Source organism: Bufo gargarizans, chromosome 2, assembly GCF_014858855.1.
Source record: "Bufo gargarizans isolate SCDJY-AF-19 chromosome 2, ASM1485885v1, whole genome shotgun sequence".
Taxonomy (NCBI): Eukaryota; Metazoa; Chordata; class Amphibia; order Anura; family Bufonidae; genus Bufo; species Bufo gargarizans.
The window spans coordinates 105,252,319-105,279,296 of record NC_058081.1 but is presented as its reverse complement, the minus strand read 5'-3'; the positions used below and the strand labels follow the sequence as shown (position 1 = coordinate 105,279,296).

The window sequence follows — 26,978 nt, the reverse complement described above, 5'->3', positions numbered from 1 at the left end:
AGGACTTTACTGTGGTCCTACCTGATTCATAGCAGATCAGGTTCACACTAGTTTTCATTTTCTCTTGTGCGGTTGATCCACACTAATTGGACAAGGCATGCTATGGATAGATAGGTTGTGTTTACAGGACCTTACAATGGTCCTCTTGTATTTTGGGGGGATTCTGTCTGAACTGATACAAAGTTAATATAATGTTACATTGCAGTTCGCATACCATAGAAATAAAAAGGAGCGTTCAAAGAATGTTTACAGTCTTGATGAAAATATTGTAAAAAAAAAAATCAAGGTGTGGATGGAGCCTTAACATCAGAACTCCGAGAACTAGAAGAGCCGCTGTCTGCTTTGATAGAACCTACACATACCAAAAAAAGGCACACAACTTCATGGCCCTCTAATCATGAAAGTGTTATATACACACACAACATACAGAATACTAGATTAAACAATTATATACACAACATACATGACCTGATACTAGTTGAAATATTTATATACACACAACATACATGACCTGATACTAGAAGAAACAATTATATACACAACATACATGACCTGATAATAGATGAAATATTTATATACACACAACATACATGACCTGATACTAGAAGAAACAATTATACACACAACATACATGACCTGATAATAGATGAAATATTTATTTACACAACATACATGACCTGATAACATATAAAATAATTATATTGTCACAACATATATGACCTGATAATAGAAGAAATAATTATACACACACACACAAAATATACATGACCTAATAATAGATGAAATTATATACACAACATATATGACCTGATAATAGATGAATTAATGATATATGCAGAACATACATGATCTGATAGCATACGAAATAATTATTTATACACAGCATAAATTACCTGATACATGTGTTATATGAAATACTTATAGAAAACAACATATAGGACTTTTTTGTATACACACAAGGTATGTGAGCTCATTTTTCATACACACAACATACATGACTTTATATACACACGCTATTTACTTTTTACAAGCACAAGAGTTTTTAAATCCACTGTATTCTATATGCATATCCAACATACATGCAATTATTAGCCTTAACATATATGACACAGCATTACATAAAGGAGCTTATCTTACATGCAATATAAACTTAATTTACGAAACTACCAGGACACACAACAAACATGAAGCTGTTCAACATACAGGTCACATACATTTACATACACGGATTTCTAGGACACAGATTACAGAGATAGGTGCATTCTTTTTCTGAAGACAACAAACAGGAACTTTTGACACTGGATTTTTTGGGCTGTTCCCGCTTATCGTTTCTCCTACAAAAATGGTAGAGTGAAATGATGACATATCTGCTCCCATAGCTGTCTCTGGGGGTCTTTCTGACCACTGTGGAGGAGATCCACTGCACAAACCATCAGTGGTGACTAGATCAGGTCCATGTGTCTGGGTTCTCCAGCCTTCTGGAACTGTTGGACCCTTTGTGTGTTGATTACACTATGGATGTCCCTCAGCCCCCCATACATTATAAAGCAGTGATTACACATGTCTGTGCTATCTCCTCCATACATTATAAGACCGATCACATGTCTGTGCTAGCTCCTCCAGTCCTTTATTATTAGTATAGGAAATACCACTATAAATCCTCCGGTTAATATTAGGATTGGTGAGAGGAGCTGGCCCTATGAGCTTACACTCTACAGTAGGTCACAGGTGATGATTACGACTCCAATTATAAAGAAGTGCACAGTCTCAACAACAGTATCATATGTATAGTCGACGAAACTTATGTAGTGGAGCTGACTGTCATTAACTGTTTCTTTTGGACACCGATGTGATTGCTTCTAAATAATGTAATCTCTTTCTAATCTCTACCTATCTCATATCTATGTATCTGTTTTCTAATAGCTATCTATTCAAATCTATATCTATCGATCTATTATATACCATCTACATATTTATATACCTGTCTATCCACCCATTGTTATGATACATTTGGTGCATTTGAGGTATAATCTATAGATAGATATAAACCCTAAACTAGTGCATACAGGTCATGGAGATCCAGGAGGATAACAGTACAGAAGGGTAAATTCTTACAATACAATATGCGGAAATATTACATCCCACTGAAAACTGTCATTAAACGAAATCCTCTGCTCTGTAAAACATCAACACTATAATAATAGTCATAAAGACAGTATTAATCCTCACCATACTACTACTACTAATATTAATACAATCTTTGTTCTCCTGTCAATTAGCCACAATGTTTCCCCTCAGTCTTCTACATCTTTTATATACAAGGAATTCTATTCTATTACAGGATGGGAACAGCTATGATCTATATAGTGACCCACAACAGTGGCCTATTCCCGGGACTGATTATATATATATATATATATATATATATGTATATATATTTATATATATAGTGATCAGTCCTGGTGATATAATATAATGTATTCATGTATTTAGATAAGGACATTAGATGAATCCTGCCTTGCTCAAGACCGCACTCTTCCATATTACTGTATTTTAAATACGTATAATTTCCATCTATGTGTCAAACTATACCTATCTATTTATTACATGTCTAGTTATCACAATGTATAATACAGGTATAAAATGTGTCTGTTCTATTATAATACACAGGTATATAATGTGTATGGATATAATAATGTATATTACAGGTATATAATGTGTCTATTATAATACACAGGTAAATAATGTGTCTGGTTATTATAATACACAGGTATATAATGTGTCTGGATATAATAATGTATATCACAGGTATATAATGTGTCTGTTTATTATACTTATATAATGTGTCTGGATATGATAATGTATATTACAGGTATATAATGTGTCTGGTTATTATACTTATATAATGTGTCTGGTTGTTATAATACACAGGTATATAATGTGTCTGGATATTATAATGTATATTACAGGTGTGTGTATCCAAGTATGTATGTTGGTGGCTGATACTATTGTCTTCTTGCAGGGGAGACACTATGGAGGGGATGAGCGCCCAGAGAGAGCCCGGCTCCTCGCCCAGCACTAAGCCCCCTGGCCAGGACAACCAGCCCTTCTCGTCCGGGCACCTGAAGCCCAACCAGGTGGGGGAGACGTCTCTGTACGGGGTGCCCATCGTGTCCCTGGTGATAGACGGCCAGGAGCGCCTGTGCCTGGCGCAGATCTCCAACACCCTGCTGAAGAGCTACAGCTACAACGAGATCCACAACCGGCGGGTGGCGCTGGGCATCACCTGCGTGCAGTGCACCCCGGTACAGCTGGAGATCCTGCGCAGGGCCGGGGCCATGCCCATCTCGTCCCGCCGCTGCGGAATGATCACCAAGAGGGAGGCCGAGCGCCTGTGCAAGTCGTTCCTGGGCGAGCACCGCCCGCCGAAGCTGCCCGAGAACTTCGCCTTCGACGTGGTGCACGAGTGCGCCTGGGGCTGCCGGGGCAGCTTCATCCCCGCCCGCTACAACAGCTCCCGGGCCAAGTGCATCAAGTGCGGCTACTGCGGCCTCTACTTCTCCCCCAACAAGTTCATCTTCCACTCGCACCGCGCCCCCGACTCCAAGTACACGCAGCCCGACGCCGCCAACTTCAACAGCTGGAGGCGGCACCTGCGGCTCAGCGACGCCACCGCCTCCGACGAGCTGGCGCACTCCTGGGAGGACGTCAAGGCCATGTTCAACGGCGGCACCCGCAAGAGAGCCTTCAGCTCCCCGGCCGCCTCCGGCAGCAGCTCGGCCCGCCAGCACCTGGAGCTCCCGCCGCCGCCTCCGCCGCCCCCGGCCAAGAGCCTGCGGGGGGACGAGGAGCAGGCGGCCCGCAGCTTCCCGCTCATCCCGGTGCCCAGCAAGAGCTTCTCCGGGGTGCTGCACAAGATGACGCCTCCGCTCTTCCCGCCACCCCCATACGGCTTCCCGGCCTTCGGGCTGTGCGCCAAAAAGGACGATGGCGGCCTGGGGGAGAAGGGTGCCCTGCCCGGCGTCTTCTGGCCCGCGGCCCCCACCTCCAAAGGACTCGGTGTACCCGCCCTTCCCGGTCTTCTGGCCTGCAGCCGGGGCGCTCCCCGTGCCCCCGTACCCAGGCTTGTCCCAGCAGCAGGCAGGAGCCAAGACCGCGGGGGAGGCGGACGAGCCGGAGAGCAGCGGAGACGCCCAGGAGGAGCAGCCGCCGAGTCGGGAGGAAGAGAGGTCCGGGGATGAGGGGAGGCCCGGGGAGCCGCTGACGCCCAGAAAGCTCCGCTACATCTCCGCCTTCCGGCCGGTGGTGAAGGCCGCGGAGAGTCTGGCCAAGCTATACGGGAGCCGGGAGGTGTACGGGCCCAGCCGGCCGCCGGGCTACAGCTCCCCGGACCTCCTGAGCGACACCTCCAGCTACCGCTCCGTATCTCCGGGGCCCGACACTGCAGACGAGCCGGACGTGGACGTGGAGTCCAGCCGCTTCCCAGAGGAGGACCGGGGGCCCAGCGTAGTACCGGGGCCCTGCTCCAGCGCCTCCTCCCCCGCATCTGCCCGGGACACCGAGGACAGGAGAGAGCACAGCCCGGGGGACAGCCCGCGGAGCACAGGCGGCTATGAGGTGAGACATGTACTACAGGTATACACTGACATGTACTACAGGTATACACTGCCATGTACTGTACACAGATATACACTGCCATGTACTGTACACAGGTATACACTGACATGTACTACAGGTATACACTGCCATGTACTGTACACAGATATACACTGCCATGTACTGTACACAGGTATACACTGACATGTACTACAGGTATACACTGACATGTACTACAGGTATACACTGCCATGTACTGTACACAGATATACACTGCCATGTACTACAGGTATACACTGCCATGTACTGTACACAGATATACACTGCCATGTACTACAGGTATACACTGCCATGTACTGTACACAGATATACACTGCCATGTACTGTACACAGATATACACTGCCATGTACTGTACACAGATATACACTGCCATGTACTGTACACAGATATACACTGCCATGTACTGTACACAGATATACACTGCCGTGTACTACAGGTATACACTGCCGTGTACTACAGGTATACACTGCCGTGTACTACAGGTATACACTGCCGTGTACTACAGGTATACACTGCCGTGTACTACAGGTATACACTGCCGTGTACTACAGGTATACACTGCCATGTACTGTACACAGATATACACTGCCATGTACTACAGATATACACTGCCATGTACTGTACACAGATATACACTGCCATGTACTGTACACAGGTATACACTGATATGTACTACAGGTATACACTGACATGTACTACAGGTATACACTGCCATGTACTGTACACAGATATACACTGCCATGTACTACAGGTATACACTGCCATATACTACAGGTATACACTGCCATGTACTGTACACAGATATACACTGCCATGTACTACAGGTATACACTGCCGTGTACTACAGGTATACACTGCCGTGTACTACAGGTATACACTGCCGTGTACTACAGGTATACACTGCCGTGTACTACAGGTATACACTGCCATGTACTGTACACAGATATACACTGCCATGTACTACAGATATACACTGCCATGTACTGTACACAGATATACACTGCCATGTACTACAGGTATACACTGCCGTGTACTACAGGTATACACTGACGTGTACTACAGGTATACACTGCCGTGTACTACAGGTATACACTGACGTGTACTACAGGTATACACTGACGTGTACAGTATATGTAAACAGGTGTGCACCACCCAGATATACACTGACATGTACTACAGATATACACTGACATGTACTACAGATATACACTGACATGTATGTATATAACAGGTGTGCAGCACCCAGATATACATTGACATGTGCTGTATATATAAATACAGGTGTGCAGCACCCAGATATACACTGACATGTACTGTACACAGATATACACTGACATGTACTGTATATACACAAGTGTACAGCATCGAGATATACACTGACATGTGCTGTGCATATATAAACAAGTGTACTGTACATATAAATACACATGTACTGTATATATAAATACAGGTGTACTCTATATAAACACACGTGTACTGTATATAAACACGCAAATTGTACATATAAACATGTACTGTATATAAACACATGCGCTGTACATTCACTGACATGTACTGTACCTAAAAAACACACGTGTACATATAAATGCATGTGTACTGTATATATAAACACACGTGTACTTTATATATAAACATACATGTACTGTACATATAAAAACACACGTGTACTGTACACATAAACACACGTGTACGTTATATATAAACATACAAGTAGAGCACAGAATATGCACAGTGAACATGCTGTAGAGCAGATAGAATATAAGGGGACGTCCTCACGCCCAGGTTTCCTGATGCAGTTTTGGAAGCCAAAATCAGGAGTAAAAGGAGAGAAAGTAAAGGACAGATAGGACTTCTCTTTTTGAATTCACTCCTGGCTTTGACTTCCAAAACTGCACCAGGAAACCTGACAGAACATACATCTTGGGCACATCACATGTACACATGCAAGCATACATGTTGGGAAACAAATGTAAAATACACACACAACATGCATTTAGAGTTTATATAATGCACACATAGAAGATACAAGTAGAATATACACATAGAATCAAACTCATAGAACTTACAAATACAATATACATGTTAAGAACACATACCCTAGGTATATAACATACATGTAGCGAGCATAGATTATACATACAGAGCACATAGGACATTCACCTATAAAACGTGTAGTGCACACAGGATTCATGCAGATCACACATGTGCAGACCACATCGGACATGCATATAAAGTAAACAACATAAACATACATTTACATGTAATAAACATGGAAAAGATGTGCACACTTAACATACAAATAAACCCTGCACACACAGGTAATGTGTACATATAATCCACATGCAACTTCCAGATGTAATAAACATACATGTAAGGCACAAATACACCTTTAACCAACATATCATCAACACTCAGCAATCCTGGAGAGGTATGCATATACAGTTCACGTACCATACATGTAGAGCACATACTACAAACCCTTGTCATACACGTGTGCACACAGGGCAGTTTGACGTGTATTAGGGCTCGTGCACACTAGGTACTCCGTGTGGATTCCGTTTCCGTATGTCTATATTTCTGTTCCGCAAAAAAATAGAACGTCCTACTATTGTCCACATCACGGACAAGGATAATAGTATTCTATTAGGGGCCAGCTGTTCCGTTCCGCAAAATACGGAATGCACACGGACATCATCCGTATATTTTACAGATCCGTTTTTTGCGGACTGCAAAATACATACGGTCGTGTGCATGATCCCTTATATATAGTAAACTGATCACTCCCATACTGTCTTGATAGGGAAAGCATCAGCAGCCGTCCGTAGCGCAGGCAGTACTACATCCGCTGCAGCCGCTCATGGCTGCTCATACATGTATGGAATGTGTTGTTATTTCCATGGTCACTACATATGGGACAGCTGACCAGCAGTGCATCCTTATCCTCTTGGATCTTCTCACTGCTGGCAGATGGCAGGGCACATTTGTGCCACCTGGAAGTCAGCAGTTTATGGTGGTTGCTTCTACACTGACACAATTCTCTACCTGATCTCTCATATTGGGATGTGACGGATGAACTGTATGCCGCCATCTTTTCCCCTGCACATAGGGAGTCTTGTCAGGATCTATCTTGGTGTTTAGCAGATCGGTCACAGGGGTGCAACTTGAAGCTGTGAGTCCCAAATCGGGCCCTTTATAGCACTGTGTGGCAGTTCTTCTAGGAATACTTACAGTTTTTAAAGGAACTTGTCAAGTAGGTTGTTCCAAACATCTTGGAGAGCTAACCACAGATCTTCTGTAGATGTAGGCTTGGTCCCATCATTCTGTCTTTTTATGTAATCCTGGACAGACTGGATGATGTTAAGATCAGAACTATGTGGGGGCCTCATCATCACTTCCAGGACTCCTTGTTCTTCTTTGCGCTGAAGATAGTTCTTATTGACATTGGTTGGATGTTTGGAGTTGTTGTCCTGCTGCTGTTGTCCTGCATGTAGACTATTAACTCTTCTATTTCTGAAAGCATTCTTACTTTGCAGTATTTTTCTGCCTAACACGTTAGTTTAGTACTGTATACGGGGCACAGAGAAGCGGTGTGAGAAGTGCACCTCCCATTCTGCTGCCACTTATGTACCTGCTATAGCTATCCCGGATTGATTTCCCGGTGTCCAGTACTTACCGGCTGGTGATGCTTGACGTGTCCACAGACTAGAGCCCTGCCAGTGCCATGGCTGTATAGATAGTGGAGTGATGATTGGGGTTTCAATGCTGAGAATAAACTTATCAGACCTGGTTTTTAGCCATTAAATCCAGAATCATGGGGGAAATGATCATACCCTTGGTGCCAGAACTCTGGCAGAAAAAGTCCCAAATTTTGGGGCATGCTAGTGTTGCGTAAACATTTTGCAACTTCCCATGATTTTGCGCTGCTCTCGGCACTGTGGAAAAGTGGGCACAGACAGCTATATTTATTAAGGGCAAGTCAGGTGTAATAGTGAATTTTGTAAATAAAACCACCACAGTAACATCTTTAGACCAAAGTATTAAGTTTACAGAGATGTCAAATGTATCATGCAACGCGAGACATTCGATAAGGTTTGTGCAAATTCTGGTAATACAGACTGAAAGCAAAACAGACTGCATTTTCCCTCATGATAAATTCCCCGCCATAGTGTTCAACAACTGGCAAAGGACTCTGTGGGTAAAGATGTGTGTATGTGTGTGTATATATATATATATATATATATATATATAATATGTATCAGAGAACTGGACTGTAAAAATATTCGGTCATAGCGCCATGTCACCCACTGATTCTAACGTCATTCTTTTTTTTTTTTCCATTTCCTTTTGTTTTCTTTTCCCAGTATTGAGGATGCGATGACTAGTATATAACACGCCAGTAGGGGGCAGTATTTTATTTTCTGCGATTAGAGCATTTGCCTTTCACACGCAGCAGGTTTTGTTGCTGATGTCTGTGGCTTCAGATCACTCCCAATTATCTGAACGGCGTTGTTTTGGCGGCAGGCACAAAGATTTGGGAGTGGCAGAATGTGAACGTAGCTTCAATTCTATATGCTGTGATTGGTATGTACCCCATCAGCAGGGGGCAGCGGTTTCTCTCCGGTATATGCGGTGTGTACAGTGGTCAGTGGTATATGAGAACATGTTGTGATTAGTGCGGGTATCCAGTAGGCTCCAGTAGTGTGCAGATGGCGCTTTTTGTATCGCTGTATTACAGTAAATGGTAGCAGTGATTGGGCAATTAGGAAGTATCATGTATGATGGTGTTCTGTGCAGCCCCCCCCCCCCCCCCCCCGTACAATTGATGCTGCAGAGACCACATTGTGCATGTCATTTACCTAATACTACCATCATATACTCTGCATTCATCGTTATTGCTTTTTCATCACGGAGATATTGTGTCTTTGTGTCTGTTCAGTCCTGAAGAGGGGATAATTACAGACCATAACATTTACCTTGGAAATACACAGCAAGACCCCTGGAGTTTAATCCTGCTTTGTGTTGCCCGCTCCCCCCGTAGACTGAGAACACCTGTAAGGTTCCATGTAAGCACATTAACATAGAGTTAATTATCCTGATTAGAGAAAGTCCTTTCATGCTCGGAGGATGCGGCGTACTAGGGCAGCCCTTTGAAGAGTCGGTGCATATTGGCCCTCTTCTAATGCGGGCAATTTTCTCGGAAGCACTATAATTATATATAATAAAATGCTTGTCCTTTAAGATCTTGTATTATTTACATCTACGTGATCATCTAACAAAGCTGCCTGATATGCCAGAGCACCGGAGGGCGCCGCAGCCAGCCTTTTATGTGCTGGCTGCAGTTGTGGGGCTTGTCGGCAATGGGCAAAACTTTCTCGATCCAAGAAGGTTATGATGTATCCTAAAGTGTAACCCGGCCCTTAATACCCACTTAATATGACTAAAGGAAACTGGATGCACCCTTTAGGGATCTGCTGGGGCAAAATATCTTGGAGCTTCCGTTTTTTTTTTTTTGCCACCTGCTTTTTTTGTCACTTTTTTTGGTAGTATGTCTTACCACTAGCATTCTTTTCATGGTGTTACGTGGAAATGCCTGAAAAAATACCCAGAGCTCCAGCATGCTGTTTTTTTTTTTTTTAAAGAAGCAAGAAAGACAAAAATACTACCTAATGAACAAAAACGCCAGGAGCAAAAAAACACTTGGGTGTCCTGCATTTCATATTTCCCAAGACCGTCTGCTAACATCTGGAGCTAGTGTTTTTACTGCAAAAAAAACCCTAAAAAAAGGTAGCCTTATGGCTTCACACATATTTTTTAAAAATGCCACTGCAGGTTTTGATGCAGTTTTTGGAACCGAAGCCAGAAGTGGATCCAGAACAAGGGAGATGTAGAAGTCCTTCTTTTACATGTGCTATTCATTGTAAAGGCACTTCTGGATTTGACTCAAAAATGGCTTCTTCCTACAAAAAAATGTGTGAAACTTCCCCTTCACAGTATCTCAAGGCCGACTCCTGGTTGCTACCACAGCCATACAATAAAGAGTGTATGAGTATTCCTGCTCCGGGAAAATAGAGCATAAGGAACTGTCCATATCATTACTTCTGGTATAATGGAGCATAAGGAACGCGGAGAATGAACTGCCCATGTCATTACTGCTGGTATGCCCATCTCCAGTCAGTTGCGAGCAGCTCACAAGGTCTTCTGTTTCATAGTCGGCATGGCTAAGTAATTGCAATATTTAGCATCCTAGATCTGCCGCTGCTCCAGACAAGTTCTGATACAGGATCCCCAGCGAGCACATGCCCTACATCCTATGGAGACACAAATCATAGATGTAATTTTAATTTCAGCAGTGCAGGTTTTTTTATAAAAAAGAATCACTTTGCTAATCTTATCATGAATTTTCTTTGCTCACAGATAACACTGCAACTTAAAATGTGTCACCTGTCATAATCAATATGAGAAATGCACATAGGTGGCAGCTCTAGTGGCAAGCTACAAAGGCTATTAACGGGGTTCTCCGGGAAATTTTGAAAATGAAAATACTTAAATATTACTTCATTGTAAATACCATATATTCCCAAATACCTTTCTTTATTTATAATGGCTCATTTTGTTTAGGGAGCAATCATTAGGAGAAACAAAATGGCAGCCATCCTATTAATACACACAAAACCTGTCCTAATCATACAGGAGGACAAGTTACTTCTGAGCCCTGAGGTAATGAGCTGCCTCATCCTCCTCTCCTACTTGTCAGAGATTATGATCCTGGATACAGTTTAATATGATGAATCTCTGTGGGAAGGGAGTTCATGAGGAGACATGAAGTACAGAGAGGACGGACAGGACAGCCTGTGGTAATGGAGACTGCATACAAGAGCTGCTGCTCATTAGTCACATCCCCACCTCCTTTCTGTACCTTATGCCTCCTCATAAACTCAATTTCCACAGAGATTTAACTGAAGATCATATTACACTGTGCTCAGGATCATAGATGAGGATGAGGCAGCTCTATAGGTCAGTGTTGTGAAGTAACTTGTCCTCCTGTGTGATTAGGACAGGTTTTGTGTGCACTAATAGGACAGCGGACATTTTATTTCTCCTGATGATTACTCCACAGACAAAACTGGCCATTATAACTAATGTAAGGTATTTTGGAATATATTTATAATAAAGTAATATTTTAAGTATTTTCATTTTCCTAATTTCCAGAGAACCCCTTTTAAGGTCCCTTACCTTCCTTCCTTGATAAATGCTAGTGGGAAGAGGTTATAGGATCTTGTTAGATTGCTGATTAACACAAGTGCGCTTGATCCGGGAAACATCTGACCGCATCTTCCAGTGATTTATGGTACAGTCAGTTCCTGTCTGATTGCGGGTCTATCATCACGTGATGTGAGTACAGTACAATAGACCCAAGATCAGATAGGAGCTGACTGTATCAGAAATCACTATGATGCAGTCAGTTCAGGTCAGGGGAGCCGTGGTCGGAGTAGATGCGATTGACAAACAGACCATGTTTCCTGGTCCAAGGGCGATCTTGCGATTCAGCCCTTAGAGTATCATATGGTCAATAATCAAAAATTTCTATTGTCTTCTATTCTTCAGGTTTACACAAAGCAGATGGCAGAGGTTCCTCAGACGCTGAAGGCAAATGCTCCACATCAAGCCCTCCCATCATCTTATCTCTGCAGCCTAGACCCAAATGGTAAGAGTAATAGTTTAATTTACTAAATTAATTGAAGTTTTTTTTTCGTTGCCTAGTGAATTGCTTTGGAGGGTGGGTGGTGGTGGTGGGGCACAGCTTCGTTATCTTCCAATCTTGACCTAACACTACATTTTACCTTACACACCGATGAATAGATGGTCCACACAACTATCTAAAACATTTCCAGTAATGTAACCTCATGGTGTCTGTCGTTAAGGCTGTGTTCACACTAGCGTCATGGCTTCTATTTATAATGGAGGCTTAACATCAAATTATGGCAGGTCACACATTAGTATAATCATATTTATAACTGTGGGTAGCCATATCTGCTTGAGTTGCAGGGATCAATTTTTTTCTCAGATTTCCAGTAGAATCAACCCCAGGGAAAGTTTTATTAAAGTCAGTTTTGAAGACTCCCCCACCATCTGATGTTTTTTCGCTATTGTCAGAATGCTAGAAGTATCTTCCACTATGCAAATCATTTTCTCCATACAGAATTGTTCACATCAGAGCAAATAACATTGTTCTATCTAAACGGTTCCCTAATAATAATAAGGTGGAGAATTTTAAAGTAGCCCTGAGATACGATATATAGTGCTGTGCCAAGTAACCCCCCCGCCATCAAATATCGTCTATCATTATATTTGTCACAGTGAATAGTTTCTTGTCTTTAAAGTGTAATATTGCGAAACAGTCCTCGCATTTCTTTAGAATCCGATAACAATCTTTCATAGTTTAATCTCCATGAGGCCTCATCATTTCTGTCGTTAAGGCTCTGTTCATACTAGCGTCATGGCTGCCGGCGCTATACCCGCGATGAAGGATCCATTTCAAACAAATCCTGATGGATCCCATTGCCTTATAATAGAGATTTAGGTCATTTTTGAATATGTCTTTGGTTTAACACTATATATTCCAGGGATAGGCACTGCAGTATTTAACATAGGTCAGATGTACATTGCCGTGCAAATGTTTTAGGCAGGTGTGGGAAAAATGCTGCAAAGTAAGAATGCTTTCAGAGAGAGAAGTGTTAATAGTTTATTTTTGATCAATTAACAAAATCCAGAGTGAATGAACACAAGAGAGATCTTCTAGTTTTTGAAGGAACTCAGAAGGGAGGTTATTCCAGACATCTTGAAGAACCAATCACAGATCTTCTGTGGATGTAGGCTTGCTCATATCCTTCTATCTCTTCATGTAATCCCGGAACAGACTGGATGATGTTGAGATCAGGGCTCTGTGGGGGGCCTCATCATCACTTCCAGGACTCCTTGTTCTTCCTCACACTAAGGATAGCCATTGGTTGTATGTTTGGCTTTGTTTTCATGCTTCAGAATAAATAAACATTTAAACTATTAACGCTTCTATTTCTAAAAGCATTTTTACTTTGCAGCATTTTTTCCACATCTGCCTAAAACTTTGTTACAGTGCTACATATTGTCTGCTCGTCTACAGTTGAAACCTTGTTTATTGCTTTTTAAGAGCAAGATTCAGAAGACAGTCGATCCACGGCTGAGGACCTGGAAAGCAGGAAGTCATTCCAAGACCAAAGGAGTCATATATCTCACACGAGTCCCGTACACACTGACAGAGGTAGGTGCTATCTCTGGCCCCGTGCAGTATATCTTGCTAATGTAACGTCCTCACACATTGCGAATGTTCCTTTCCCACTTGTCGAATAAATGAGCAGTTTGTGCGGTACCTACCAATCCCATAAAACCTGCGCATTACCCCATCTTCCTGGTTAATGCCCACATTAATAATACATCTTTGGCACTTCTTATTCGCAATCGATAGAAGGAGATTTAAATCAGCAGTAAAACAGCCTGTCCCCTCCAGCTTTCACCCGATAAATATTTAAATAACTGACTCAATTGTTTAAAGAATAACCTTTCCTGGGAATATGGATCGTACTCAAGCATGCAGCTTTCTCCGAGACATTTCTGCACCCAAACTGTTGGACTTTGCTTATAGTAATATACTCGGTCTAGACCGGGGAGTCTACCCGAGCCAGTTCTCTTCGATTCGGTATTAAAAATTTTAAGTAAAGAAGCAGAAAAGACTGATGAAAACACGTACAGTCTCATTTCACTGTGTTCTCTATTGGCTCCGTCTATAGCACGTTTATTCTGAGCAAAGCAGATGGAACAGCAGCACCGACTGTCTAATCCCTCATCCACTGTAATGTATTCATGTAATAAAATGAAAACAAATACTAATATTATCTTCCATGTCTATTTTTTTTATCAGTCTTTACAGTGAGATCATTTGCAGTTTGTAAATAGTTTTTGGGCTATATTAGAAGATATTTGGAAGTTTTCATGAGCCAGGAATTTTGGAATTTGCAACCTAACCAAATCTTGGCTATCACATCGCCTTATTGGTGCCCACTTTAATAAGGCAAAGAAAGTAGCAGATTTCTTGATCTTTTTAGATTTTAGAATAATATTGCTGTTAATTATGCATCTTAAAGCTAATTTATGACATTTAGGGGTGTTTCAGTTTAGTTAATTTTATTTTAGCAACTGGATTGAAGGAATGTTTTTAATTTAAAGGGTGCAAAGGAGTATTTTCACTAGACTTGTATGTAGCAGTCCATGGTTGTGTATTTCATCGATGTAATTTGTATGGGATTTTTACTGTTTTACTTCTGCTTTAAGAAAAGTCGTGACTTTTTGTGGAAAAAAACACATCATGATATCAGACTGTGGAATAAGGATTTCATGTCGATATCAGGAAGTAATCATGACATCATCGGTAGGAAACCAGTGACCTAGTCATAATCTGGCCATAGACCTAGCAATTCTCCAAAACGATCTGAACAATTATATATTTATCAAATTAATTTCCTTTGGGAAATATATTTTTCTGTAAGCCACCTTCCTGACAAGCATGCTAATGTTTTTCTGCTACTGTACTGACTCCTCTGCTTTACTGCTTAAATTGGGCATACACTTCAGACAGCTGTAGGTTGAATGCTTGTTATTCCTCGTAACTTCTCAATGCACATGTACACTCGGCTCAGCCAAGCTTGCATTTGATCTGAATAGAAAGAATGGAGTAAACTGCTGCCAGACACCTCTGAAAGTGACTTGTCATCCTGAGAACAAAAGGATCTGGTGTGTTGAAATCCAACAGCTTGATCCTTCTTTCCCCAGACACCTACCATCAGGGAAAAATTAGGACAATGCCATACACATAAGATTCTCGGGCTGTCCTGTCGGTGGGTTCAGCAAACAATCATTTAAAGTGTGTGGCCAGATTTAGATATCCTAGCATAAGATATGAATATGCTGAAGATATGTTGTGTCTTTGGCTTAGAATATCTACTTCACCGAACACTATTTGCTGTGCTCAGGTGCCAGGTCCCCAATAAAGTGGTTCCTACTAATGGTAGGGCAATATGGTAACAATATAGTTTGATATTTTTGGGAGTGGACAATAAATTTGATGTAATTCCTGTGTTTGCATGGGTTTCCCTGGATTCTTCCTAAACCCAGTGTTACAGCGGTCTCCCGTCAAGCTGCTCTGCTCCCCGGCAGTGCAGACCCACCTCCCGCTCTATTCTTCCCAGTGCATCCCACTGCCTGTCTTTCGCAGCCTGTAGGGTGCATGCACGTGCTCCCCGACTCTTAAAGGGCCCTAGTTCACACTAGCCAATAGTTAGTTACTTGTAGATACTTAAGGCACCTTCCCTAATGAGAGGGTGCAAGAGCAATAGGTTCCTTAAGCTTGCTAAATTCCTGCAAAGGTATTCTCTATTCTGTTATCTGCATATGAATTCAGCTTTGCCCATTTACTGTATTCTGCCCTTTTCTGCTGCCTAACCTGACCTGTGCCTGACCTCCGTATTGACCCTTTGCTGCCTGCTCTTACTTCTGACTGTTAACTGCATAGCATGTACTCTGCCAGCCGTGATCTTGGTCTGTCCCAATTTTATATGATCCCTTGGAGCCCTGCATTGGTGTCTCTGACCCCTATAGGTCAGATGTTAACCACACAGATACTACTTCCGGAGTTAGAGGTCTGGTGGTTCGGTTCTCTTGCAGCAATGTCCAGATCCTTGTATAGGTGTGAAAGCAGAGTGCCAGTATAACGCCCTAAGGATTGGCTCCAAGTCAAATCTGTTGGTTAACACGGTTGGTTAACCCACTGCCATAAACAGCTTCCAATTAATTGACCCCAACATGGTGGAAGTAGACTGCAAGCCCCACTGAGGACAGGAACTTATGTGAGACATGTTGCCACTACTTCTCTATTCAGCATTATTATATTTCTATGTAAATACAAACGATAACGCGTATTATTAAGTATTGCTGTTTATTATGTATATCATATCCGGGGTCTGGGACAAATCCCTATTCATATCACTGTTAATCAGTTCAGGCAGTTATTTTAAGTTGCCATAGTTTCCACTTAATATGCACTGGAAGAAGTGAAGAGGGAATATGGTGTTTTATTGTATGCTGCAGGATGCAATTACATTTGTTCTTCCCTTCCATGTAATATTATGTGGATCATAAAGGTGATTTTTATAGTATGCATTAGTCTTACTGTTCTTGCTTATCACAAACAGGGGAAGACAGTCCAATCGATGTCACTGGGACCCAGTTTGTAGAAAAAGACATTGAGAACATGGCAAAAGGTTAGTGCAGTTCTTGCTGCCGCTCATCTTATTAACCCTCTACTTTGCAACCAAGTTATATAACTTCAGGTGTGATGTGTATGACAGAGACACTGTACAGAGACTGTATTCATGTAAATATGAGACCTCTTGGGAGACAGACGCAGTTTTACAAAGAAAACACATTCCATTAGTCGTCCACCCATAATGTTCAGGGAGGCTAGAGTTGACCAAACCTTGGGTCAGCAGACCAGGACAATTGAGCCATCTTCCCCAGATAGCTTCAAACTTCAAAATACAGTTTTGCTTCAAGTAGCCACCCCTTTGTAGTCTAAGATACTATTCATCCTGGAGATGTAGTCCTGCAGAGTCGGAGGGGGAGCTGCTATTCCTTTCATTGCTTGTGTGCGGATTCGCTCTGATAGACGGGATAAGCGGACGCAGTATTGAGGCACCAACCAGTTCTTAAATCAAACAGTTCAGTGTTTATTCAGGTTCAAAAGCAAAAAGTCACATTCAACACAAAAAGTCACCTTTTGGTTTTGGTGTTAGTTTACACCCAGCTGGCAGTTCTGCCTCAAAGAGTCCATGAGCAGACTTTAGGCGGCCTGTTTCCCCTCACACAGGTCTCAGACCTCCAAGCCCAGCACAAGCCTCAGATCCCAATACAGAGATCCTTTCTGCTGAACCCAGCTGTCTTTTAAAGGCAGCTAGGTGTCGTCAAAATCCGGACCGGCACATGAATCCAGTCCGGTGTTTGACCCCACCTGGCCGCTAATCAATCCAGCAGCACACACTGGGAGGAAAATACCTGCCTCCCTATACAACTCCCTTTACTGTGTCACACTTGGTATCACATTCTCTAAAACCCTGATGGAACAGACATTTTCCAGATCCCTATCACCCAGGATACCTAACAGACATATTTTGGGATCAGCTGTAAGGTGTACTGCAAACACATTCTTAAAGGGAATGTGTCACCTATCATTCTTTTTTTCTGCCAGTTAAAACCAGATAGTGACATCCTTTGAGCTAATTTTTCTTTATTTCCTGATTTATAGATTTTAAAAATTGTATTTTCTGTACATGTTTATGGGGACGGCCATCTTTCCTGAGCCGTTGTTAACAGCACTTAGAGATATGCTTTACAGCAGCCACCATGCACCATAAATAGAGTAGATTGGAGGGGACTCATTGACTTCTATTAGAGATTTTTATAGGTATGCTCTGTGACCTCTGCAGATGTTAGCAGGGAGTAGATGAGCATTGATATAACCTGCTATGAATGATGGCTGCTGTGTTATTTATATACGGTATATAAAGGTGATATCTGTCACTGCAATCCTGCCTGTGATGATAATGAGATGACTGCTGAAAATTGATCTGTACAGACCAAGAATTGGCACCTTTTACTAAGCTTAGAATTAGTGGCCAGTACGAAAACGGCAAGATTTTAGGATTTTTTTTTTTAAATAGTGACATGGAAATTGGAAATAACCAACAAGTTGATTTAAACAATAGGTCATTTTCTGATGACACATTCCTTTAAGTTTCCAGGACCCCTTTCAAGTATGCACCCAACTCCCTGCATTCCTACACCTGTATACACTGAACAAAAATATAAACGCAACACTTTCGGATTTGCTTCCATTTTGCATGAGCTGAACTCAAAGATCTGAAACATTTTCTACATACACGAAAGTGTGGGTGAGCGGTTTGGTGACGTTAACGTTGTGGATCGAGCGGCCCATGGTGGCGGTGGGGTTATGGTAGGTATGTTATGGACAACAAACAGAGGTGCATTTTATTGATGGCATTTTGAATGCACAGAGATACCGTGACGAGATCCTGAGGCAAATTGTTGTGCCATTCATCCACGACAACCATAATGCACGGCCCCATATTACAAGGATCTGTATACAATTCCTGGAAGCTGAAAACATTTCTTGCATGACCAGCATACTCACCGGACATGTCACCCATTGAGCATGTTTGGGATGCTCTGGATCGGCGTATGCGATGTGTGTTCCAGTTCCTGACAATATTCTGCAACTTCGCACAGCTATTGAAGAGGCGTGGACCAACATTCCACAGGCCACAATCAACCACCTGATCAACTCTATGCGACGGAGATGTGTTGCACTGCGTGAGGCAAATGGTGGCCACACCAGATACTGACCCATCCCACCCCAGTAAGGTAAAACTGTGCACATTTCAGAGTGGTCTTTTATTGTGGGCAGTCTAAGGCACACCTGTGCAATATTCATGCTGTCTAATCAGCACCTTGATATGCCACACCTGTGAGGTGGGATGGATTATCTCGGCAAAGGAGAAGTGCTCACTAACACAGATTTGTGAACAACGTTTGAGAGTAATGGGTCTTTTGTGTATGTAGAAAATGTTTCAGATCTTTGAGTTCAACTCATGCAAAATGGGAGCAAAACCGAAAGTGTTGCGTTTATATTTTTGTTCAGTGTAATAAGTGGGCCCCATCAATGCCCCATCTCAGAAAGTAGCGTCCTCTCTCACCCATATGCCATGCAGGAGAGAGGGAGTTTGTACAATCTATGTATAAAGTAGGGAGTTGGTGTTAATTCTAGGACTTCAGTCCATTGCTCGTTTGTTGTAGGACCAACACTTTTCTCTAACTGTTTTCCTACAGATGAGCTGCAGAAATTGTTAGTGGAACAGATGGATTTGAGAAAAAAGCTGGAAAGGGAATTTCAAAGCCTGAAAGGTAAGTTAACCACCATTGTGATTTGTATTCCTGTTCTGTTCTTACAGTGGTTTTACACCTCCGTTGGCAATCCTCCATTTATATTCCCCATTCCTTCTGGACCACTTCTGGCTTTGGCTAAAAAAGACAAACTGCTACAAAAACTGTTATGTGTTTTCAAAAAACGCAGGGTATGATACCACCCAAATAACTCCTATTTTCACCATTTATATTGAAAATTTTTTAAGCTGTTATGGCAATATGAGAAAACCTCCCATCATCACCTTCAATGGGAAAATTCATGTGCAAGACAATATTTCTCAAACAGGAAAGTACCCCATCCTTGCAACATAATAACAATTACTGTTCTTACACAGGTTTCCAAACTGCAAGTTTCACCCCAAGTATGTTCTTCATAAATCAGGGATCCCTTGCTTGAGATGTCCCTCCTCTTGAATGACATTACCGTATTTCTGGCACGCAGAACTCGCCATTTTATGGCATATTTTTATTAAACTACAGGGCTCTTCCTTTAATGCCTATGCCGCAGTGTAAAATTCAAGCAGTCAATGTGTCCACTGAGACCTGTAAATCTAGGTATACGCTATGTGGGCTCTATTCAGGTCGCACAGTGAATGCTCATTACTCCCATTTATTCTAAGTAATCTTTTACTATAACAGAAGATGCAATCTTTCCATTATAACTGGGATGCAGAAGTGGCTAGCACCAATATCTCGGCTTTTTTTGGCAGCAGAGTCCCTTCAGCCAAGTGAGGAGAGCCATTGTTAGCAAGTAATGGTTCTTATGAGAGCCATGGGCTTACCAGTAATGCACAGAATGTGCTGCCAATAACAATGATTTTTATGGTGGCACAACAATAAATGAGTTTTAGCATTGCTCTTTTTTTGCATATATCCTGGTCAATTATCATTACGATCACTTAGAAACAGGCAAATAGTGGCGGTAATAGTGATTAGATTGTAAAGTATACAGTACAGCATGCGGCTGTAAGACAGGATTTGTCAACGTCACATAATCCATGGTCCCTCACTGTAAACTGTAGACTCTGTGTAGTCTGATCCTACATTCGTACTCTCTTCTGTCTGCCTTCTTTTGTCTTGGTAAATTTCTGGCGTTTTGGTTTCCTGTATGTGAGATTCGTTCAGGGATCTCGCAAGCGTCAAAAACGGATCAGTTTTGCCCTTAATGCATTCTGAATGGATAAGGATCCGCTCAGAATGCAGACGTTTGGTTCCATGCCGCTGTGGAGGCGGACACCAAAACGCTGCTTGCAGCATTTTGGTGACCGTCTGACGAAACTGAGCCAAACGGCTCACAATGTAAGTCAATGGGTACGGATCCGTTTTCTATGACACAATCTGGCACAATAGAAAACTGATCCGTCCTCCTTTGACTTTCAATGGTGTTCAAGACTGATCCGTCTTGGCTATGTTAAAGATAATACAAACGGATCCGTTCTGAACGGATGCATGTGGTTGTATTATCTGAACGGATGCATTTGTGCAGATCCATGACGGATCCGCACCAAACGCGAGTGTGAAAGTAGCCTTAGAAGACAAATAGGAAGTATGACTGCAGGATCAGACTACAGTTTGCTTGTAGCCTGTCACCATGGAGCCCTCACTGCAACTGCAGAAACAAAATTGCAGGAAATTTTTAAACAAGATTATTGCAACTTTGCGTTCCTTTTTCACTTAAAGTGCATTGGAACAATATAAAAAATGGCTGTTAAAGGGGTTGTCTCTCTTCAGCAAGTGGCATTTATCATCTAGACAAAGTTAATACAAGCCACTTACTAATGTATTGTGATTATCCATATTGCTTCCTTTGCTGGCTGGACTCATTTTTCCATCACATTGTACACTGCTCGTTTCCATGGTTACGACCACCCTTCAATCCAGCATTGGTGGGAAAAAGCACTGGCCTGTGTACGCTCCTATGGTCCCGGCCACCTGAGAGACTGGCGCTTTTTTCTGTAGTGTGTACGCACAGCCACCGGTGCTGGATTGCAGGGTGGTCGTAACCATGGAAACGAGAAGTATATAATGTGATGGAAAAATTGGTCTAACCAGCAAAGTAAGCAATATGGATAATAACAATACTTTAGTAAGTGCCTTGTATTAAATTTCTCTACATGATAAATGCCACTTGCTGAAGTGAGACATCACCTTTAAGGTGGTAACCTTCTATATGTATGTCAGCAAGAAGCAGAAGACAAATAGGCTGTATGACTGCAGGGTCAGACTACACAGAGTGTGTTTGTAGTCTGTCACCATGGAGCCCTTCACCAGAGCTGCAGCAACAAAATTGCAAGACATTTTTAATAAAGATTAACACATCCTTACTTTACTTTTTCACTTAAAGTGCATCAGAATAATATTTTTTTTTTAAATGGCTGTTAAGGTGTACAAAACCATTACATTTAGCAATTATTTCTTGTTGTGGGCACTTTAGTACTCTTAATGGTTTAGAAACTGTTAGGTAGCCAGTCCTATTGGCATCATAGTGGGAGAACGTTCTAATGGAGGCTCCTTTAACAGTTATCTTCTCTGACATCATGGCCATGCGCCTTGTACTGCCACTGAGCCATCTAAAATGCAAAACCCGACTTAAGAAGTCAACTTGGGAGAGTTTAATTGAGACATCTGAGCATGTACACCTCCTCGGGTAATAATATAGACAAGATGAGCCGAAAGCCGTGATTAGCGCCTTTACAATGTGACCTTATGGTTTTATGCCTCCTAGAAGGTAGAGGCTTGATGGCCTGGAACAGCTTAGGAGCGTCAGGTGGCTTACTGCTCTGTACTGGCATGGGGATGTTGTATTCATTCCACTAATATACCTGTGCTTGTTTTTAGTGGGAAATATGTGTTTGTTTAATTTCCCTCTATTTATTTTCCAGACAATTTCCAGGACCAGATGAAGAGGGAGTTGGCATACCGAGAAGAGATGGTCCAGCAGCTGCAGATTGTAAGAGGTAAGCACTCCTGCAGTTCTGCCGTCGTCTGACTCTGTGTACAATCTGACGCCGTGTACAATCGGCTCAGTCGCCTAGGTTTAAATGCAAGGTAATTTAACAATTATTTTTTCTTATTTAATATCCTCTGATTAGCCTGAACATAGCAAACAAGCCTCGCTCGGGCCTTGCAGGCACCATTACCAAACAGTGATTGAACTCCTCTGCACACTAATTTGCATGGGTTTCTAAATTAAAAATCGAGGCGTAAAATTACCTGCGTGTTAATGCCTGCGATTGTGTTTAATTCTACTCGTATCCATCTGCCTCCCAGCGCAAAATCACAGGCAGTGTCCTTACTGTAACTCACTTCTAACAAACTGCTCTGCTTTTAACCCAGTCTTGTCTTTACTGGTGGCTTCCACCACTTATGCAGTGCTGAACATGTGCATTTTGTGCTGCATTATAGTCAAAATATAGTATTATATATATATATATATATATATACAGTGAGCATGGAGAGTAGTCTTATTGATCATGTAGAGAATAATTACATGACCATAAATATGGTATTATTATAGTGTAACATATATGGAAATATAAACTCCCATTCAGCTGTGATCCCATTGTGATGGGTCAGCCGTGAAGGTGCTCAGTGCACCCATTAAAGATGTTGCTGTATTAGCTTTAATCGGACTGGCAGATGTAGAGAACATCCTCACTGGCAAGGAATGGGTTGAGCATTTGGAGAAGAGCCTGTCATTGAGCATGAGAAGCTAAAGTCTCCTTTCTTTCCCCAGACACCTTGTGTAATGAACTGGATCAAGAGAGGAAAGCACGCTATGCCATCCAGCAGAAATTAAAAGGTATTAGCAAAGGAGACCAGAGAAAAGTGTGTCACGGAGCAATTTCAACTGCATAAAAACTGTGCATATAGACAGAACAAGAGTGGTACTGAGCGTACATGTTGTGCAATGGGAGGAACTAGAGACCACAAAAAAGAGCAGTTTCGAAAGTATAAAAACTTGTATATAGCATAGAAGAATGGTCCCAGGTTGTAAGAGGACTTGCAAATGGCCCCCATCTTTTCTATCATAGCAATGTTATCAAATAATTTGGGGCGGGGGGGGGGGGGGGGGGGTGTCCATGGGGTCATGCTGTCCTACAAGAATTAGAAAGGCAATGGTGGGAGAACAAGGCTCTTCTGTCCTGGGATGATGAGGAATGAGAATGATGGATCATTCTGCTCCTAGTATATATTACAAATAGAATACCCAAATATACGTATCCCCTTCTGGTAGAGGAGCAAAGTTCTGTAGCCTATCATCATGCAAATGCTATTTTATGGAAGCCTGGATCCTAGGCAGAATGAACACTTGTAAGAAGCAGTCTGTATTCTGTTGACAGACTTTTACAGTCATGCTTTTGTACAGATAAAGCTCATTTTACATTAGTGTTCAGAACCCCTATCGCCCTTCTGGTATTACTGATAGCAAGAATATGCAACCCATAAAATACTGATGAGCAGCCCCAATTAAGGTCTATTGAGGTTCACTGTTGCCGTTCGTTTAAGACTTTGTTCACATAGGCAGTGGATCAAAAAACATGCCAAAGTGAGAGGTAGATTACCTCATTAATGTTGTAGCCTGCCTTAGCAATGTGTCTGAAAGTTCTGAAAGTTATTTAGTATATTAGTAGTTTTTTCTTATGAAAGTTTGTACACAAAAGGGTTAATTTGTTACTTTTTTGAACATACGTGACCTCTGTTCATGTTATATAGTACATGTTGACATTTTATATGTAATATATATATATATATTTTTTTTTTATAAGATGCTGACACCAAGACTTTGCACAGAGAACTGTTCCTTCAGACTTCAAATCCCGCACCCCTTAGCTATATCTGGGCTCCAAGGAAACTGATGTACCCTCCAGCCCCCTGAGAGAAACACAGGGAATAGTTTCTGAAGAAATCAAGCCAGTCCCTGTTTCCAGTGGAAAAGAAGGACAAGGAGGACCCTCCATTTTGGAGTTTTCCCTCGAGACAATAGGCGGACTTGTACATATTGTAATATGAGCAACTGAGGAATCTGAGCCAGGAATGATCCACAGATCGACCGTGTATTATAAGGTTTTTGTGAATAACCAACACCTATATATAATATAAATATATATAAATATATATATATATATATGAACAGCTCTTTCAAAAAAGTTCAATGTATTAATTGTTTTACGATTGATTTCATATTCCGTATGGTTCCACTAAACCTCCGTAGAACCTCCTGGCACCAGAAGTGTTACACTAGGGGTTATTGGTGGTAGAGTGGCCATGTGCAATGGATATCTATGTACTGTGATTCTTATTAAAGCAGTATTTTTTTAAGTTATTTAAATTATTTTCTATATTTCTTTGATTTCACCATCTTTTGTATTTTGGATGATGTAATAACAGCACTTTAAAGGAGAAATCCGCCAACTTGTGTACAAAACAGAGAACTCGATTTGTTCTAAAGGAAAAAACATCTGTATAATTGAATTTTGTTCTTAAATAAATCCAACTTGCTGCATATTTTGCATTTGTACATCAGAGGTCACAGGAGGTGTTTCTTTCTATTAGACCCATCATATAGATCCTGCACAGTGTTCTATGTTCATTTCATGTTGTACAACTATTTGAAATGTATGTGTATAATTTGTGATACTCAAAGTGATTGACTTAAAGGGGTATTCCAGCTGCAGTAAACAAACGTTCTTCTTTCTGTAATGAAAAGTTATACAATTTCCAATATACATTCTGCATCAACTCCTCACGGTTTTCAGTATCCCTGCAAGCTCTCATCCAATGTGAACGTTTCTTCACTTTCAGTGGCTAAAATCCGTCCTGGCGATATGATGAGGACACACGGATGCATCGCTCATTGCAGTGCAGTTACCAGAGATGTGTCTTGTAATGAGCCTCATTCCTCTGCGACCATCGCATAACCAGGACATATTTTTAGCCACTGGGAGTAAAGAATAACGTTTCCTATAGAATAACAGCAAGCAGAGATCTTAAAACCATGAGGAATTCATATAGGAAATATATAAAAAAATTGTATAACTTTTGCTTATGCAGGAAATAACATATGCTGAAAGTGGAATACCCCTTTAAGGTAACTTTCACTTGGCAGTATTTTGGCAAGCCAAAACCAGGATTGGAAACTAACCAGGGAAAAAGTATACTGGAAAGATTTGCAGGTCTCCTGTGTCTTGGACTTTCTCTTGCAAATACTGACTGAAAATACTGACCAAATAATGCTGTGTGAAAGTAGCCTTAAAGGGGCATTCCCATCACAGACAGTGTCTGATAGGTGCGGGTCTGACAACGGAGAGGGGTGGCTGGAGCACCCCTGGGGGTTTCCCGGGGTCCGGCCACCGCTAAACGCTCTCCCCATTCAAGTGAATAGGAGCGCACCGCACTTGCGCGGCCACCACTCTCATTCATTTCTATGGGGCCGATGGAAATAGCCGAGCCAGTGCTGGGCTATTTTCGGTGGCCCTTATAGAAATGAAATAGAAATGGATGGAGGGTGGCCGTGCATGCGCAGTGTGCCCTTCGCCACCTTCCCTGCTCTGTTCTCGGTCCTTTGGGACCCGTATGTATCAGACAATAGGGACATATCCTAGAGATATGTCCCAATTGTCTGTGATGGGAATACCCCTTTAAGGTTTCATATACACTTTACTACAGACGTGGACAAAATTGTTGGTACCCTTTGGTCAATGAAAGAAAAAGTCACAATGGTCACAGAAATAACTTTAATCTGACAAAAGTAATAATAAATTAAAATTCTATAAATGTTAACCAATGAAAGTCAGACATTGTTTTTCAACCATGCTTCAACAGAATTATGTAAAAAAATAAACTCATGAAACAGGCATGGACAAAAATGATGGTACCCCTAGAAAACACAGAACATAATGTGACCAAAGGGACATGTTAATTCAAGGTGTGTCCACTAATTAGCATCACAGGTGTCTACAACCTTGTAATCAGCCATTGGGCCTATATATATGGCTCCAGGTAATCACTGTGTTGTTTGGTGATATGGTGTGTACCACACTCGACATGGACCAGAGGAAGCAAAGGAAAGAGCTGTCTCAAGAGATCAGAAAGAAAATTATAGACAAGCATGTTAAAGGTAAAGGCTATAAGACCATCTCCAAGCAACTAGATGTTCCTGTGAGTACAGTTGCACATATTATTCATAAGTTTAAGATCCATGGGACTGTAGCCAACCTCCCTGGACGTGGCC

General features: G+C 41.9%; 1 protein-coding gene across 1 annotated transcript; it reads left to right on the top strand.

The window, feature by feature from the left end:
* Positions 1 to 3,032: 3,032 nt before the first annotated feature.
* On the top strand, positions 3,033 to 24,623 carry SKOR1 (SKI family transcriptional corepressor 1). The gene is given in 9 exon segments (XM_044283147.1): positions 3,033 to 4,049; positions 4,051 to 4,617; positions 12,263 to 12,362; positions 13,845 to 13,955; positions 16,939 to 17,007; positions 19,649 to 19,723; positions 22,627 to 22,701; positions 23,481 to 23,546; positions 24,514 to 24,623. Coding segments are annotated over 9 exon segments (2,190 nt in total).
* Positions 24,624 to 26,978: the final 2,355 nt, after the last annotated feature.